Source organism: Dendroctonus ponderosae, unplaced genomic scaffold (genome assembly GCF_020466585.1).
Source record: "Dendroctonus ponderosae isolate FM_Combo_2020 unplaced genomic scaffold, Dpon_F_20191213v2 Dpon_F_20191213_5, whole genome shotgun sequence".
Lineage (NCBI taxonomy): Eukaryota > Metazoa > Arthropoda > Insecta > Coleoptera > Curculionidae > Dendroctonus > Dendroctonus ponderosae.
Window position 1 is genome coordinate 8,439,935 of NW_026018715.1, and position 18,057 is coordinate 8,457,991.

At 34.0% G+C, this 18,057-nt stretch overlaps 2 protein-coding genes across 3 annotated transcripts in view; one reads left to right on the forward strand and one right to left on the reverse strand.

Moving 5' to 3' along the window:
* The first annotated feature begins 1,586 nt into the window (after positions 1-1,586).
* On the forward strand, positions 1,587-4,630 carry LOC109539620 (elongation factor Tu). Its single transcript, XM_019907486.2, has 7 exons — positions 1,587-1,787; positions 1,881-2,171; positions 2,578-2,860; positions 3,049-3,257; positions 3,340-3,540; positions 3,592-3,793; positions 4,257-4,630. The coding sequence occupies exons 1-7, from the start codon at positions 1,751-1,753 to the stop codon at positions 4,450-4,452; spliced, it is 1,419 nt and encodes a 472-aa protein (XP_019763045.1). The 5' UTR covers positions 1,587-1,750; the 3' UTR covers positions 4,453-4,630.
* Positions 4,631-5,223: 593 nt separating this feature from the next.
* The window catches only part of LOC109539619 (rap guanine nucleotide exchange factor 4), a 104,953-nt gene continuing 92,119 nt past the window's right edge, over positions 5,224-18,057 (reverse strand). For both annotated transcript variants that reach the window (XM_048666342.1, XM_019907483.2), the window contains 7 exons: positions 16,530-16,654; positions 12,905-13,152; positions 8,423-8,535; positions 8,116-8,307; positions 7,461-7,603; positions 7,195-7,401; positions 5,224-7,140 (listed from right to left, as the gene is read on the reverse strand). In XM_048666342.1, the coding sequence (XP_048522299.1) occupies positions 7,016-7,140; positions 7,195-7,401; positions 7,461-7,603; positions 8,116-8,307; positions 8,423-8,535; positions 12,905-13,152; positions 16,530-16,654 (1,153 nt within the window). In that variant the 3' untranslated portion in view covers positions 5,224-7,015. The remainder of the gene's footprint in view (positions 7,141-7,194; positions 7,402-7,460; positions 7,604-8,115; positions 8,308-8,422; positions 8,536-12,904; positions 13,153-16,529; positions 16,655-18,057) is intronic.

Here is an 18,057-nt window from a genome sequence, read left to right on the forward strand (position 1 = left end):
TCTTCGCTATAGATTTTAGTTTAATAAAAAAATTATTTGAGCTAAAAAATGCAAGTTTAATGCGCTTTCTAATTGACTAAAGTGAAATATGTTTTATGGTCCATAAGGCAACCACTACATTTTTGAATAGGCACTTTTAAAAATAGGTAACTATTTTAGTCCATTGAACCAGTTTCCCAAAATCCGAGCAAAATTATCAGTGGTTTTTACTACGAAATTATATGAAGAAAGGAAGAGACGCCCTTTAAGACCAGTTCTTTCCAATATTGCAAATAACAAAAAAGTGAAATATATCTTAAATTATTATAAAATTATCTGAATATTTCATAAATGTGATTGGTATGTTTATTTCGTTTCAAAGTCCCGTGATTTTCAAATAAAAAATTCTGAATCAAGCTAGTTTTTCCCCAAGGTTTTGTATCTGTGTTTTTTCGTTCGGCCCCCCTGCAAGCTGCATAGTTTTGATTAGAGGATACTTTTCGGATCTGGTTATCCAATTATACACAAAAAAGACTATAAATAAAGCTGCACCATCAATCGATGATTTTTAATCCAATACCAAAATCACTAAAAAAAATAATCCCTTTTTTAAGCATTAATATTTGATTGCATTGCTTCTCCACATTCAATAGAAGATACTACCATACAAATAGATTCAAATTCCATATGACATTCATCTCCATTAAGATAAAATCTTATCTACCGTTTACCGCACAGCCTGGGAGAATTCTTATCTCAGGAAAAAGGAAGACATTGTTTGAAGTCGTATAGTAAAGAAAATAGAAGACGATTGAGCGTAGTTTCAGTTCACGTTTAAGTACACAATGGCCTATTTAAGCGCGGCTGTAAACGCATACCGAAACGAATAAGTAACATTTAATTATTCGTAAATTCTATGTAGCGGATCCACACTTTTTTGTTTCTTTACATGGGGAATCACTACGATTTTTTTTGTCGTTATGCCACTTTGTCGAAACTTTGTGTTTAACCTGACGCCCGTTTCCGCAGCTATGCTACCATCTTCCGAGGAAACTTTTTATCACGTTTACCACACTTGCGGACAAACAGCATGGGTTCAGATCAGAAATACTCTGTACCGGTGAGGGCACAGAACAAATATTGAAAAAGTTGAATAATCTGCTTCATAGAATGGAAAAAGTTGTTCAAAAAGTAAACCAAGCCCCTAAAATCTGATTTAGACCATCGAAAATGTATATGACAAAAACGAAATTCAAGACAGAATCAACGCAAAAATGTCTACTTGAATGATAATCAGAAGAAAATGGGAAAATATTATGTTGGGCAAAAGAAAAAGATGCTGAACCTAAAATATTTGAAATGGTTGATAAGGGCGATTGAGATGTTTATTTGGATTTCACCTAGAAAAAATATATATTTATGATATAAATTAACTAATAAACGATGAAATTTCAGTGCCTTGGTATGGACTTATTAGAATAATAATCTTGTATATCTTACTGTAAATCGGCCGTAAATTTAAAAAGTTGTCGTACAGGCAACTTTAAAAACAGCAACAAGAAGGCCGTTTGGTGAAGTAATCCCGATAGATTGGTATCATAGAGAAAGTAAAATAGTATTTTTCCTTATGGTTGGTATGAGTGTTTGTATAATTTCAAGTTGAAGTGCTAGTGACATAACACTCATGTGCATTTTTTCCTCTTAATCTAAATAATTAGGGATAAAGTGAACCTTTCCGACACGAAATCTGAGTTTAACAAAACTTCCGAAAATGTCCTCTATTGTGGTGGCTCGCATTTTAACTCCAGGTGAGTATAATAAACAAACCGGTCAGTTTGAGGTTAAGACTGCATGATAACTTTGCTTTGAACCTCTTTTTTATCAGTCTATTTTGGTTTTAGTTGCCCATAGAACTCTGCGGCATCTAATCAACAGGAAGTCTATCTCACGGTTCCACAACTATGCGAAAACTCTGCAAATTGTTATTCCCCAATCTAATCAGACGAGGCTCTACTCGGAAAAGAAGGTGTTTGCTAGGGATAAGCCCCATTGTAATGTGGGCACCATAGGCCATGTCGATCATGGGAAAACCACTCTTACAGCTGCAATCACCAAAGTTTTGTCCGACCAGAAATTGGCTAAAGCTAGAGGGTATGCTGACATTGATAATGCTCCTGAGGAGAGAGCAAGAGGTGGGTGAACTCAGAAATATTAAGCAAGTTGCGGATTCCTATTCTCTTGGAGCTGCGAGTGTTTGGGGCGATAGCCAATAAGTTGAGCCCTCTATTTACAAAATTTTATCGTAGGAAATAAATAGGCAATTTTTTACGCATACTTTTTACGTATATTCATTTCGTAGGAATTTACTCTTGAATAATACGAATTCATAGTAGTTCGGTAATATATAAAGTGTGTGTCAATATTCCACTCGGGATTTCATCAATGTTGTTGAAATTTTTGTTATCTGGACATTCCATTCCTTTTACTACATTTTTCTAACCAGGGGTTTTTAGGCAAGACAAATTGCAAAATCCACATCCAAATTGTTTTGTTACAATCCAAATTAAAATACATATTTAATTGTCTGCTCTCTTTCAGGTATCACTATTAACGTTGCGCATATCGAATATCAGACCGAATCCAGACATTATGGGCATACCGACTGTCCAGGACATGCTGATTACATCAAAAACATGATTACCGGTACTGCTCAGATGGACGGTGCAATTTTAGTGGTTGCCGCCACTGATGGCGTTATGCCCCAAACTAGGGAACACATTCTTCTTGCCAAACAAATTGGAGTTAAAGACATCGTCGTCTTCATTAATAAAGTTGATACTGCTGATGCTGAAATGGTCGAATTGGTTGAAATGGAAATTAGGTAAATATACAACAAATTAATCTTCGAATTCAGAAGGGGTTCCTATATTTGAAAGTGAATAGTAAATGAAAGTTGTCTAAAAGCGGATATTTACTACTATATTTTTCTCCAGCGCACATTTGAGTTGCTCCACTTGATGATTCATTTAGGCGATTAGTTTTTTCAGCTGTAAATGCTTTTTGTTACAGAGAACTGCTAACAGAAATGGGCTTTGATGGCGATAATATTCCCATAATCACAGGATCTGCTCTGTGTGCACTCGAAGGCAAACAGCCTGAAATCGGCAAAGACGCGATTCTCAAACTGTTGGCGGCGGTAGACGCCCATATACCCACACCCATTAGGGACTTGGACAAGCCATTCTTGCTGCCTGTTGAGAACACTTACTCAATTCCTGGTAAGAAATTTCGAATAATCACGCCAGTAAACTTCAATTAGCTAGTGCTTGAAAGAGACTTGAAAATTTCGTTCTATTTAAGGGCGTGGTACTGTCGTAACCGGTCGTGTGGAGCGTGGTATTATCAAAAAAGGTTCCGAATGTGAATTCGTCGGTTTTAACAAAGTGCTAAAATCGACCGTCACAGGAATAGAAATGTTCCACCAAATTCTGGACGAAGCACAAGCAGGCGATCAACTGGGAGCTTTGGTCAGGGGAATCAAACGTGATGACATCAAAAGAGGTTAGCCTTTAGACACTTTATACTTTCCGTTTTAATTCGTTGGTTTTTCAGGAATGGTCTTGGCCAAGCCAGGCACAGTAAAGTGCTACGATCACATCGAGACACAAGTGTACATTTTGAATAAAGAGGAAGGTGGCCGAGCAAAACCATTTACCTCCTATATTCAGCTGCAGATGTTCTGTCGAACTTGGGATTCCGCTGTACAAGTTTTGGTGCCAGACAAGGAAATGGTTATGCCAGGAGAAGACTCAAGGTAAGAAATTTCTTATAAACTTACCAAGTTGATGAAATTTACGGGAAATTGTTTAGCGGAATTTGGCAATTTTTATACTGCCGAACAAATACAGTGATTTGGTAATTAAAAGTCGATAGATACAGTAAGGGTCAAAGCTAGGCAGACATAATTGAAATTTTGGACAAAAAGCATTGTCGGTTCCAGATCCGTTTCCTGTCCCGATCTGTTTTCACATTTTCACACTTGCTCATCGCATTTTCTACTGTTATTCTATGCAAATATTTCGCTCATTACGCTTTTTTGTCACTGTTTTTTCTAAGCCAATTTTTGGCACTTGTTAGTGAACATTTTCACGCGCTCATCGTCAAACAGCTCCAAAATCTTATTGTAATCTTGTCATTATAACGCACCTCCTCCTTTATCTGTTGCGCTTGGTTTGGGTGCTATTTATCATCTGCTACCAAACTAATTTTGTTGACAGATTGATATTGAGAATGATAAAGCCCATGGTTCTGGAACAAGGTCAGCGGTTTACCCTTAGAGATGGTTCAGTTACATTGGGAACGGGAGTGGTAACGAAAATTTTGCCTAAGTTAAAAGAAGATCAGAGGGAAGAGCTTACTGAAGGCAAAAAGGCCCGGGAGAAGAGAGCGAAAGCGGCAGCCACCGGCCAGTGAAGGATTTGCATCTTACGTAATTATGACTACGTTTTCTGATATATCTAGGTTACATTAAACTTTATTTTATATAACGCTCGAGGATGGTGCGATTTAAAGAAAATGGCTTATTTACCGTAAGGCAGTTTTTTGTTTAAGATTGGATGTCGTATATTCAAATATATGCTGATGTTCTTGTTATGGGCATTTTAATGAGTCCTGCCCCTAAGCTTTCATATCGCCGGTCAACAATATAACAGTATGATCGAAATACTCAGAGAAATAAATATATTAAAATTTTACAATTATTATGTTGAGGTTACAATATGGAATAACTACAGGCTAAAATTATTTCGCATGCATTGGAGTTTTCCTTACAGTTCGGCGACTGACTAGTTGCCGCTTTAGTCGAAAAAGAAATAATCATACTTGACTAGAACTCTAATATGAAAATGGTTTTAACATCGAAAAAATATCACAATTACATTCTGCTTACAAGATATTTGTTTATTTTTTTCTTGGGGTAAGCCGATTTTTTCTTTTAGTCTGGCGGAGTAGAAAAGTTTTACACAATTTCCTAGATTATTTAGAAAAGATGAAGAAGATCTCTCTTAAAAATTAGAAAATTGACCTTATATATTCATGTGGAAATGTTTTGATCCCGATTCAGAAATATCTTGTAAGTACAGTTAAAGGGGCATGCATTTTCTGCATTCCACTTGGAATTTTATGGCTTGTATAGTCGTTTTAATGGTATAGGATGTAAACAATGTTGAGAAGAAATTCAGAAAATACACACCAAGTCTACTTTATTATTCGCGTAATGTTCACGAACCACATCTTATACTAACTAGCTGACATAAATATATTATAAAGGTACTAAGAAAATACTGATTGTTTGTTCTTATAAGGTAAGGAAAGTTGGAAATAACTAATCACACTTTGGATTGCAAAGATCAGAAGTAAGGGGTGGAAAATAACTTTAATCTCTCGCTGGGAAATGCATATAAAATACCTATTTGGCATTCGAAAAGTTATCTACCTAGAGATCCTTAAATGTATGAAGTTTTTGGAAATTCTATCGCTTATTTTGCTAATGTTAATATGAATGATTGTCCTAACAAATCTTCATATAAAATTTTCATTTTCTATTCTAATTTAGTATTGTACATAAAAACGGAATATTCGATTTAAAAAGTACACATTCCTCCATCTGCTCTATTCTTTATCAGCAATTATTGACTAATGGTGTAGGGAAAGTTAATAAAGCACTGAACCTAGTTAGGTGTTAGCATTTGAACCGATTGAAGAAGCCAATCGTTCGCATATCTGTTTTCTCATTAATGGTTTTATTTGTTAATCTTCTGCAGATTAAGGAATGTGCTGACTCACATTCATTATCTCCCATCTTAGAAACTTTTCAGTATCACAACACAAATTGCTCTATAATATATACTTATACATTTTAATTTACTGCTATTACACATGAAGATAATCGTATATAGTAAATATTCACTTTTTACAAATTTGGTAGTTTATTGCTTTTATCTTTTCTTATTCTAAATAACTGGATAAATTCAAAATACATTTATTATTGGTATTTACTGGTCGTATGATTCATTATTATGAAAGTAGCGCTTTTATTGTGTCTGGAAATTGCTTGTTTACAAATGTGTATTACATAAAAATCTGCAAGGTTTATTTTACATTGTGTATAAGGAAATGTTTTAGTGAAATATTTGCACATATTTAAAGCTTGGAAGTGGCTCACCACTAAATTCTAATCGTATAGGTTTGATAAATAGTTATTTACAGAATATGAAAATAAGGTGCTCTATAAATAATGTGCGCTTGATTATTTTCTTTCTTAATATAAGTATTTACATGGGAGGAGCGGCGTTTTTGACGTCCATGTTCAATGTGTTTACGCTTAGCTTTGCATGTGTACATAAAGGGCTTTTATTGTTGAATCGTTGTACATATTTAAATTTGGTTAAATAATGGCTTTGTGGCCCACTATGGCAGTGAAAAAAACCTTAAGGTGTTTGTGTGTTTTGAGTATGCCAATATTTAGGGATGAATGGACATGCAAATCCAAACTTAATCATTAGAACGACGCCAGTAATAATTCACAGTAAATTAACCTAAGGTAATGGGATTCACTAGTACTACTTTACTTGTACATACATTTTTTCAATGATGGTATCAAAATGATTTATTAGGTCATTTTGTACGATTCCGCTTAAATGCTATGGTTACTTGGATATTAAATTTTCTTATATATTTTTTAATTTAAATTATGTCATTCTTGCTTCTGGAAGTCTGGTTTACAAATACCTAAACAGTTACGTTGCTATTCTATAATGTTGTATATCTTCACCTAACTGTTGATTTATGTGTTGATTCATTGCTAAATAGTATTGTGGAAAATATTTACTATACCAGGTGATTGTTTTCTGAAAATGTTCCTATCCTTAAAGCCTAGTAATCAGTGCGCTAATTTGTAAAACCTATACGTATTTATATAGCGCGATATTCGGTAAAAACGACCAGCATTTTTACCTGCTGCTCCCTGATGTGGTACTTACGATCTTCTAGGCTCCAGTTTTTGCGACATACTCGTCAAGATCCGTTGATTGTCGATTACTCGTAAGCAGGATATGTAAGACTTGACTTCTCCTTCGCTTTTCGGGGACGGTGGGTCCAAAACTATCGAACAATTCGTTATTAAAACCCTGTTTGCCACACTTGCGTCTAACCTACCTAAATGTCTACTCCTACAAAATCTAATGGTCCTCATAGTTTGAGCAAGCATGTGCATTTTTTCAAAATTAACTAGTCCATCCAGGGAGGTTTTGTTGCCTTCATGTGTAAAGGTCATGTCTTTCAGCAGTAAGGGCATGAAGGGCACGACTGGCGGCTGGAGCTTTCCAACGCTCACTCTGTATGCTCGGTGATTTCTACTTGGGTCTAAATAAACAGTCGTGTTCAGTATGGAATTAATTCATGTGAATAAAGCCATCGAGTACCTATCATTGATTCAAATTCAGTGAAGAGCTTTCGGAACTTTGATGGCAGCTTATCCCAAGTATTAGATAGACGGGATACGGCCACGTTGCTTAATCCCATAACGATGGCGCAAAATGCATTTAGATTTTGGAATTCTCTGCAACTGAAATTCATTCTGGTAAATAACGGATTTGCTCATTATCAGACTAATTTGAAATTTGCTGAACTTTCTTGTAGCTTCCAGACGGGAAGATGTTTTTACCCGAAAGTAACTCAGTTTAAACCGAAGTCTATTAAAAGGCATCACTCAAGAACGTTCAAGTGGTGAATATTCCTTTGTGCCTAACGAATTTAATGTTAGCTCGTAAGAAATCTATTTACGTTAAGTTTTCTGTCTGTTCTTGCGATTCTGACCCTATAAATTTTGAGTACAAATGATTCATTTTCCACAGCAGGGGAACACTTATTTCATAATACAACCGTTTACAGTTAATAAACGCTTTTAGGCCGAGTCAGGGTTTAAAACCTTATTCAGGAATCCTTCCAGTTGTCGCTTTTTTTCGTAGGAAAGACTTCAGTTTTGTCTCTGAAAAGCGTCCCACGACGTCAAGAAATATTAAGTTTCACATCCTAACATGTAAATGTTACCAAATCCCTTCTTAGTTTGATACTTACTATGCAGCTAATTTGATAAACTTCCTCAGGACAGCGACCCTTTTGCTCAAGCTGCTCATCATGCAGATTTCGGTTACGACCCAGAATTGAATTTCGTTGAAACGTCGCAGAAATACATCCAGATTCGCTGTAATTTGTCCGAAGTGATGTCTTCCGAATGTATGATAAAGTAGCTCGTATTCATGAACGCACCTAAAATATTAAATAGCTTATCAAGTTCTATCAAAAACCTACTGAATCTACTTGTGAGAAGACGACAAAGTGGATGCAGTTTCTCAATTTAATTAGGGAAGCAGGAGCGACTTACCAAAATAGCTCCCAATCGAAGAGTGTCATGTAATATGCCAGTTCCTTTGTTCCAAACATTTCGATGTCGCCTTCGATTCCTTGTGTAGCTTCTTCTTGTTCGTTCAAGCACGTCTGGAACAAAATGCAATTGTGACCACTTTTATTACGTCTAAAAAATTTACTTTAAGTTTCTACTTCAAAAGCTTTTCACATGGGAAGTAGAAACACTAGAACACAAAAGTTAAATCTTAAATTTCCTGTATCGCTGGCATTATTTTAAAAGTTTGACAAATTTGTCGAAGTTCTAAGACATTTTCTAGACAACTTTCAGCTTATTTTCAGAATTCCAGCCTCTCACAAAAGATTTGAATAACAACGATCCTGTTAATCTGAAAATCGAATAAATTGCCGCATGTTGTTTAAAAATTCCCTCTACTTTGCCGTATTTTTAACGGGTTTGGCGGTTATCTTTCAACAAGTTTTGCCGCTTTCTGTGAATTGTTTAAATGTGTTTTTGGGTAAACTTTCTTCAAGCGTTTTTAGCTGATGGTCTCGATTTCCAGACAATATACAATATAAAAAAAGTTTGCTTCAGAATATTCAGAGATGCTCATAAGAAGTTTTATCAAATCCTAAAAATTTTCATAAATCAATGTTTCTTTCGCTGCGATTTTTTTAAACTTTGGGTGTTTGAAATCAACTTACAAACAATTTTTCGACTAATTAGGTTTTTACTTGAGCACGATTTCAAATTTTTTTTAAAGACTGATTGAATATTTTTCTTTATTTTTTTTTATGAGTTTATAAAAAAAATCTCATCATAGTGCTTACTCAATTTCGATAAAATTTTCACTTTCTTTCATTTGTTTTTTACAGTATTTTTTATTAATTTCCACCTTCTGTTTCCAATTTCCTAAAATGTGTGTCTGTGAACTTTTAAATTTATTGAGCTACTGTTTTTCACCCGAGCAAAATTTAATATAGGTAAAAGGTAAAGACCTGAGTTTTTAAAATTTTCCAAACTAAACTCGTTTTGGATTTAACTCTCAAAATTTCCTACTTTCTTGGTTGTCTATATTTGCCGGATAAATCTACGTTGCTCATTCTTGAAAAGTTGAAAAGTTGTGATCATTTTCAAATCGGTTATTTTTGTTAATCCCGTCTTTCTCTTTTGAGTTCTGAATCTTTCGTCTATCCCGTTTGATCAATGCAATTTAAATTTTTTGTAAATTTAACAATTTTTAAGTTTAAGTTGAAATTACGGTCAATCTTGATTTTTAAAGTTCTACTTAAAGAAAGCGAACCGAATGAATAGCGGTTTCTTACTGACTTTTTTTCAATACTCTATTGCCTATGCCATACTTTTAACGTGTCTTGATTTGGTGCCTTTGCGAGTTAATTTTTTCAGATCTTTTCAAGGGAATGTGCTTTTGAAAGTCTGATTTCTAACTAAATTTCGATAAAATGTTCTCATTTTCTTTCAATAGTTTTTATTAACTTCCAACTTCCTAGAATAGATTTTCTAAAATGTGTGACTGTCAACTTATAAATTAAGTAAACTGCGATTTTTTCCCTGAGTAAAATTTGAAATAAAGAAAAAAACAGTAAAATCCTGATTTCCAATTTTCCAAATTTAACTCGTTTCGGATGGAACTCAAAATTTCGCACTTTTTGGATTGTTTATATTTGCCGGAAAAATTTACGTTGCACATTCTGGAAAAGTTGTGATCATTTTCAAATCGGTTATTTTTCTATCACTTTTGACCGTTTCAATTTAATCTTTTTGAAAATTAAACAATTTTTACACGTTTTTCAGTAAATTTTCCACGATTTTTTAAACTGTCTTCAAGATACCATCAATTTTTACTTAAATTTCTGCTTAAAGAAAGCAAACCGAATGAATCGGGTTTTTTTACTGACATTTCTTCAATATTCGACTTTCCATGCCATACTTTTAGCCCGTCTCGATGTGGTGCGTTTGCGAGTGAATTTATTTCACACTTTTTCAAGTGAATGTGATTCTGAACGTCTGATGCAACAATTCAGACTCTCAAAGTCCTACTCAAACAATGCAAATAACAAAAAGACCTAAAATACTAAAAAACATGCGAATAACATTTTAAAACCGAACGAATCTTAGGTTTTTAATCAGATTTTTTCAATATTTTATTCATTTTGCCAAACTGTTAGCGCATTCGTCTCCCGAGACGTTCTTTTGATATTATTCCATCATTGTAATCATCGGCATCATTTACGATTTTCTCAAATAGTCTCGCATCTAATTTTATTCTGTCTTCTCGTCTAATTATCATCAATCGTAAAAGTTTGAATTCTAAGATACCGCAGTAAATTATCATTTTAATTGTTTAACAGATATTTGTTAATATATCCTGAAATATTAATAACCATAAAAAATCTAAAGATAATTTAAGTTCAGTTTATACATCATCCTATATGAAGAACCCATGTTCTTGTCCCCATACGCGTCCTATTGCTGCTCCAAACAATACCTACCTAGAAGTTTGTTCCCAAAGTTCTGAATTTATAGAAAAATTCGGCCAATGATGGAATTATCGAGGAGATGAAATCCTATTATTGAAAGATTCTCAATTAATTACACGGAAAACTAAATTGGATCTGATGTCACTGAAGCCGTTATCTCCGGTTCTGATAAGTTACTGAAAAATCGAACATGAAAGTATTGTGTGTTTACGACGTAAAATGCTTCTGAGAATAGCCGAATTTTTCCCATTAAGTCAATAAAAATTGATAACGAGATTATAAATCCAAAACGTTATTACTAAATAGTTTAGAGCAGTTATATTTAATATTTAGAAAATATTCAGTTATATTCTCTTCCTTGCAGTGTTTTTGCTGAGCTTTAAACCAGTTTTTTTTTTAAGAACAACATAACATGCCCTGTATAAGCTGTTAACGTCTGTTTAGGGCTTCTTTAATTGAAATTTGTTTCAGATATTTTTTTGCTAACGCCGTTCTACCTTAAACCCCCCCTTTTTGCATGTGAATAGATTCCTTAACTGAATGTCTATGGCTGAAGTTTTTGTACATTTTGTCGAATGAAAAATGTCAGAAACAAAGAAACAGTTGAACGATCTCAGTTCCTTTAGTATGCAAATTTAACGAATCCTTTGTTGTCGAGATTTCTCTGCGCTTGTAACTTGATCAGATTATAAAAGTTGTATAAAATTCGCTTTGGATCAGTAAATTGCATATTATTTACGGGAAATCTTTTGGAAGCTGGAAAAGAAATCCGTCAGTTGTTAATCAGCCGTATTGGTTTAGGGGCTGGAAATCCAAAGCTATTTTAGATCGTTAAGGAAATAAATGCAACTCGGTGAACCACGTAAAGGTTTTGATTGGAACCTTCCCGCAACATTTTAAATATGTATGAGCGTTCCAGATTTTAGAATGCACGTTATTTGGTATTCATTATCGATCCTGACCTGGCGGTCTAGCTTAATAATGCACGCTAAAAACCCTTTTCTGCAAGAAAAAAAGCTCAGAGTAAAGTCGTTAAAAACTGCGAAAGCCTTCGCGTCGATGAGCATTCGATAAGCCGCCTTTCACACTGAACTCTAGTCCATTTCTTTGCACCTGGATAAAAAGTTTGAAGCCTTGCACGTCTGTTTGCCAGGTTCGATAGGATTGATTCAGTTGGTTTGAATTTAAATAACCATCAATCCCCAGCGATCCATTGCAAAGCTTTGGGGCTCTTCTAGAGATTTATTTTTAGGCTGCACTGAAGCTTTTTTCGCCAATTGCATTTTCATTGTTTTGACCTAGGAAGCTCATGGGATTGAGTTGATTTACTGCGTTGAAATATATTCTTTATATAACAGTATTAAGCCTAAAATAGATATTAACTTAGGGAGACCAACGTCTATTATGATTACAGCTAAAGTAACCAGCAGAGCGAAAATTTGGCATGAAAACTATTGCTTTTAATTTTTAGTTTTGTTGTATTTATCTGAAATTTCAATTTTCCAGTTTTGCCCTCAGCATCATTCTACAGAGCTCAGTCGACGTTAGCATATAACTAATCTGCTAACTTCTTAAGGTATGCTGTTGTAATTGACTAAAACTTTCCCCTGTGGAATAGTCGGTTGCATTATCAAACAGTGCATCATATTTGAATATGATTTTCTAAATATATGCTCCAAGCTTCCTGCCCACATGTTTAACATTGGAAACTTGAATCAAGCCCATTTTATGAGTTTCCCAGCTATATCTAATTACAACGATAAAATAGCCTGGGTTGGTTGCCGTACCTTGAAAAGTTCAAATCTTCGCAAATTACTCAGGGGTCATTTTAAAGTGCCTTTAGAGAAATTGCTGCCGAATAAAAGAGCTAATTTTCTACGAGAGTATTGTGCCTAATGGCCCAAATAATCACATTAAGTACGTTTCCGAAATGGAAGTAAAATACGGACTCCCTTGCTTAACAAAGATGGATAAAAGTTGAAAACTTGTTGTTACTCACCAAAGCATCCAGGTGCTCTTTAGGTGACACAAAAATCCTTCCATTGATGGTCAAAGCCGTTGGTATGCTGATATCGTCATCCCTGAACACCATTCGCTCCCCATTCGATTTAACTTCAACTAGTAGAAGTTCATCTTCCCGAATTTTCAACTTATCTGCGGCCACCAACTTGATGGTTTCTGCTGTACTGTCGATCGGAAGCCTCAAAGTGCAGTAGGTATGATCAGCACAATAAACACGAAAAATAACTGCAAATAAAAATAATAAACACTCAGCACGTCGTTTTTATTTGCTCATGTGGAATATGAAGGTTTCATTTGCCCTCTAATTTCACAGATTCGATTAATGTTTGCACGGGAGTCAAGCTCATCGGTTCGAGCTGTTAGTTATGCTGACAATATGGAATTATTTTAGAGCGGATATTTTTTATTAAACTGGAAAATATCCTGTTAAATTTTCCAATTTTGTTGGTAGATATACGATATTTCTAACTGCGAGGGAGTCGTTTGAAAAAATCCTCCGGTATATTCGGCAATTTTGCCGGATTTTTAGAGTAATCGTTTCTCTCATCCGGCGCAATATTTCAGAAATTTCATCTGCTTCAATTGGAACGGAAAGATTAATTTTTTTGACAGTGTCTGTAATTTGATGATTTAATTTGCATTTTTTAAACTTTATTGGAAAATTCAGTGAAACTGTTTAGCTGAATTATAATGAAGCTGCAGGCTTTACTATGGAGACAAATATTTTTGTTCTTTTGGATGATAACTCGTTTTATTTCAACTGAATTGGAGATTGAAATTTTGAAGAAATCGGATTGAAATGCGGCATAAAAGACAATTTTCCAAATCGGCGAATTCTTAGTAGAACTCCGCCATTTAATTTTGCTCACACCTTTAAAAAAAATACTTGTGGTCGAGGCGCACTTTGTTCACTTTTTGATGCGAAGTTTAAGATCTATTTGTTGGCAAAAATCTATTTTTAAATTTAACAGCGTATTGTTTTGGGGCTCTGGTAATTAAAAAATACAAATTTTGTAAACAGTTAGAAGTGAGTGTATTAAACTATCTACTGTTTGAAGAAAACCACTAGAAGCTTTTCGTAAGAAACGTTCTCTATGAAGCCATAGCCTCTTTCAACCGCGAGTATCGTTCGATAATCTACCATTATTTTTATTGTCGATTGTCATTGGGAAACTATACTTTTATACATAAATTAGACTAGAGGAATTTCTGTAGAAAAAGGCAGAATTTAAACGTTTTGCAAAAGGCTGAAAGAATTGAATGATCGACTGACCATTTTGATGGAACAAGCAGAAACTATATAAAACTGCAAGGTTTTGTCCTCTTAGTCCCAATATCTTCTGCATTAAATTGCACCAAATCCAAATAGACTTACCATTGGATAACAAGTTTCTTAACGTGTATGTTTTCTGTTTGTAAAACTATTATTTAGTGCAAAAAATGGGTAGATTATCCGGCAAATTTTTCCAATAAAACGTCTTTGGAACTGCAGTTTCTTTAAGTCCTAATCTTTAAAAAGTTTGAAATCAGAAATTTTCACCGTCTTCTACGTTTTGATGGGAGTTTTATGTGCTGTTTGCATATAAACTTGAGTTGAACACCCCTCTGGGTAAATTTCGCAATTTTACCCAATTAAAATCTTCATGTCGCCATTTGAATAATGCAGACTCAAGAACGCCGTCGGGTTTACAAGTTTGGGTACATTTTGCGTGAAAAAAAACCTGATATATTTGAAACTTTCGACAGATTTTTATCATTGGTGGATGCCAAACTGAGCGACTGCAGTTGACCTCATACAATAAGAGACACCAGATTAAAGAAAAAACGGGTTTTTAAGTAACGATTTCAATATTTTAGTGCCTTAGAAGATAGTAATTGTTATAAAATTTATTAAAAGTATTTATTTATTATATTTAAAATAATATTCAAAAAATTGTCGCAAACATTATCCAATTTTTCTTACACTGTTTTTGTGACTTTCATTTTCAAAAATTCTGGGTTTTAGTCCAGATATTTGCAATATAGAATCAGTTATCATTTATCTTCTGATAATATTAAACATATTTTTTGCTAGAATGAACTGAATTGTATTTTTCTTTAATCTTCCACAAAATCGATTTAATTTAATTTTTGGTGTTTTAGAAATTTTAGTCCCTTTTCATTTCAACACTTTTTTAAATGAAAAATTGGTAACTTCCACATCAAGGCAAATAATTGTTATTTAATTTAAATCGGAAACATTTAAGAAAAAAGCGAAAGTTGCTTCAAAAGTCTAACTTCGTTTCAGATGAAATATTTCAAGTCTGGTGTGAGAACCCACCTTCTTTGAATTTTTCCTTATATTTATTTAAGACACTTATTCATATGTTTTTGCAAAGTTTCGTAACTCATCTATGTATTTATTTGTCATTCGGATCAAATCAATTTTATGTACGGCTCCACCTTAAAAAGGCTCTCGACATTTTTGCTAATTTTCTTGAATTTTCAGAATAACAAGTAATTAGCTTTCAAGCCCTTGTCCTAAATTATTTGAATTTTGTCCTTATTCGGTAAATTTATCGAACACTATTTAGCTTGGCTTTCAAAAGTACAATTTTGTTAAAATGAAGCCATTATTTAAGTGGAAAGTGCGCTTAATACAGCGCTAACAATGTTTTCGAGTAGTGGATTAGTATCGGTTGTTTGGCGCTATCAAATGTATGCAACTTTCTAGTTCACCGCAAATTCAACTTAATAATGAAAACAGTGTAGTTCATGTGAGCATCCCAAAGATGTTTTCAAACCGTAAAACTAATCAAAGTTTTTCTCAGAAATCCCAGGATCGGAGATCGTTTAACAGATCCTTCCATTAAAAAAAGTTATTTCTGAAGTAGACAATTTTAATAACGAAGTGATTCCATAGTTTGTGAATAGAAAGAACGAAGGATAGACAAAATTAAAGGAAAATGAGTAAATTTTCTTGCAATATTCAATGTTAGTCGTCTTAATGCCAACATCTATTTTTTGGGGGCTTTCCTAGAAAGAAGGTTTCAGAATTTTGCTATGAAACAATTAGCATGTTCTTCCAAATTTGTAACAATTTTTGAAGTGCATATTAAAGCATTCAAAACAAGTAAGAGTTTTTAAATTCAACGGGCACCTTTCCAAAATTCTGGGCTAAAGTTTTTTGTGTTGAGTTGTATTTTTGAATTGAATATATAACATGAAATTGTCTTCAAAAACGGATATCAAATTGTCCTTTTTGTTTTTTAAAAACCTCGTCTGGGGAACATTTAGGAAAGGCAACTTTAGTGCATTCTCAGAGAACGTTCCATTCAAATCCTAAAACTCCTAAGAAAAATTGCCGCTGACATTTAAAAAATATATATATATCCTCATCAGCACGTCTAAATACTCTCAAAAGAAACATTATTCCTATTGCTTTAAACCAGTGATCCAAAAAAAATATTTACGATTACTTGAGTTCACTCTGTGAGTTCTGCAGACAACACTAATGTAGTGGATAAATCCAATAAAATTACGCTTCCATAAATTTTATATAAACAAGTAGAGACGGAAACACGGAACAACGTATAACGTAAAACATAAATATAAATACTCACTGTCATCTTGTGGCATAATAATCGTTCTGTTCGTGTCGTCTCCCGTGCTAAAAAGGCTTATCGGTTGTCCCAAGGGTGGCAACTTCCATTTTTGTCCTTCGTGGGCTTTTCGATCTTCCTGGTACCTGAAACAGAGGGACATGAGAAATGAATGTAGTTTCCATTAGTTTCAGGAAAAATGTGTTGTCTCCACGTGGCGACATTTATTATTGTCCTGCTATTCAACTGGTTGGAAACCGACTTGAATAGGCGAATAGATTGTTGAACAAAGTGCATACAACCCAAAATGCAATTGAAACTGACCCTAACTTTCAACCAATTATCTAGCGGGATCCTTCAGCCCAAAGCAGACCAGAATAATTAATTCTGCCCGAAAACGTATTCAGTAAATTGTAAATTTACTCGCTGTTTAAATTAAATTAATCCTCTTTTTCTGTTATGACGCGAACAATTGTGGAAATAAAAGTTTCCATTTGGGGGATTAAACTCCCAGAGCAATTATTTATAAATTAATTTGCGACGTATATCGGCTGGATATTTTAATAGCTTTTGCAATTACTCCTCCACAAAAACCATTCGAAATTATTAGAATAAATTTAACATGCAATAAAAGAATAATTATTTCTGAAACAAAAACCCGAAGCCCGAGTAAAACTCTATTCCGTGGTCAGTAAATTGAGCTGAACAAGCTAACCGAATTATTTATGAATTACATGTCAAGCCTCTTTATTAAATAAAGTCGCTTTCATTCTATTCCCTCCAAGCGCCATTCGACTGAAATATCCAGGATCGATCGGCATTCATCCAGACACGGAATGTATTTTACATTACAAAGCGGGAAATGCGAATTTTTAATATTAGGTTATTGCGGTTTTTCGTCTTGGCCCAAAAGTGGGTTGGAGTTAGAACATTTTAAAACAAAGTAAAAAATATATAAACATATAATATACAGATAAATCTGGTTTTTCAATAGCAATTTATTGCGGTGGTAAAAGCTAGGTTGCTTCATATTTGCATTAAATTGAATTTTAATACATTTGCCGATAAACTAAAACAAATATCCAGGATTGATCGGAATTCATCCGAACATGGAAAACATTTTACAATATGGAAAGGTAAATGGAGAATTTACCATTTTTTAATCGCCAACAGCTGTATTGTTTTATGTTTAATTATGAATTGTGTTTGACTGATTTTTAAAAGGCTGTGAAAGCATGCTTCTGATGCTATTACAACTTTATCATTCCAGTATCTAAAGAAGTAATCGAAAAACGTTTCGCTTTTATATACAGACTTAATCTGTATTTCTAAAGCAATACACGTTGTTGTTTATCAAAATACACACTTTGGGCTCAAGATCGATTAAGTGAAATATCGTAGTGGAAATGGGGCATAAAAAACCAGCAAATGTTTTATTTGGCAACCTTTATTCTACGTGACGCCCATTTTAATGTTCCACTGAACAGTATCCATCCTGAGGGCGCAATTGAAAAAACGATACTGTTTCGCCGACGGATAAATGTAATTC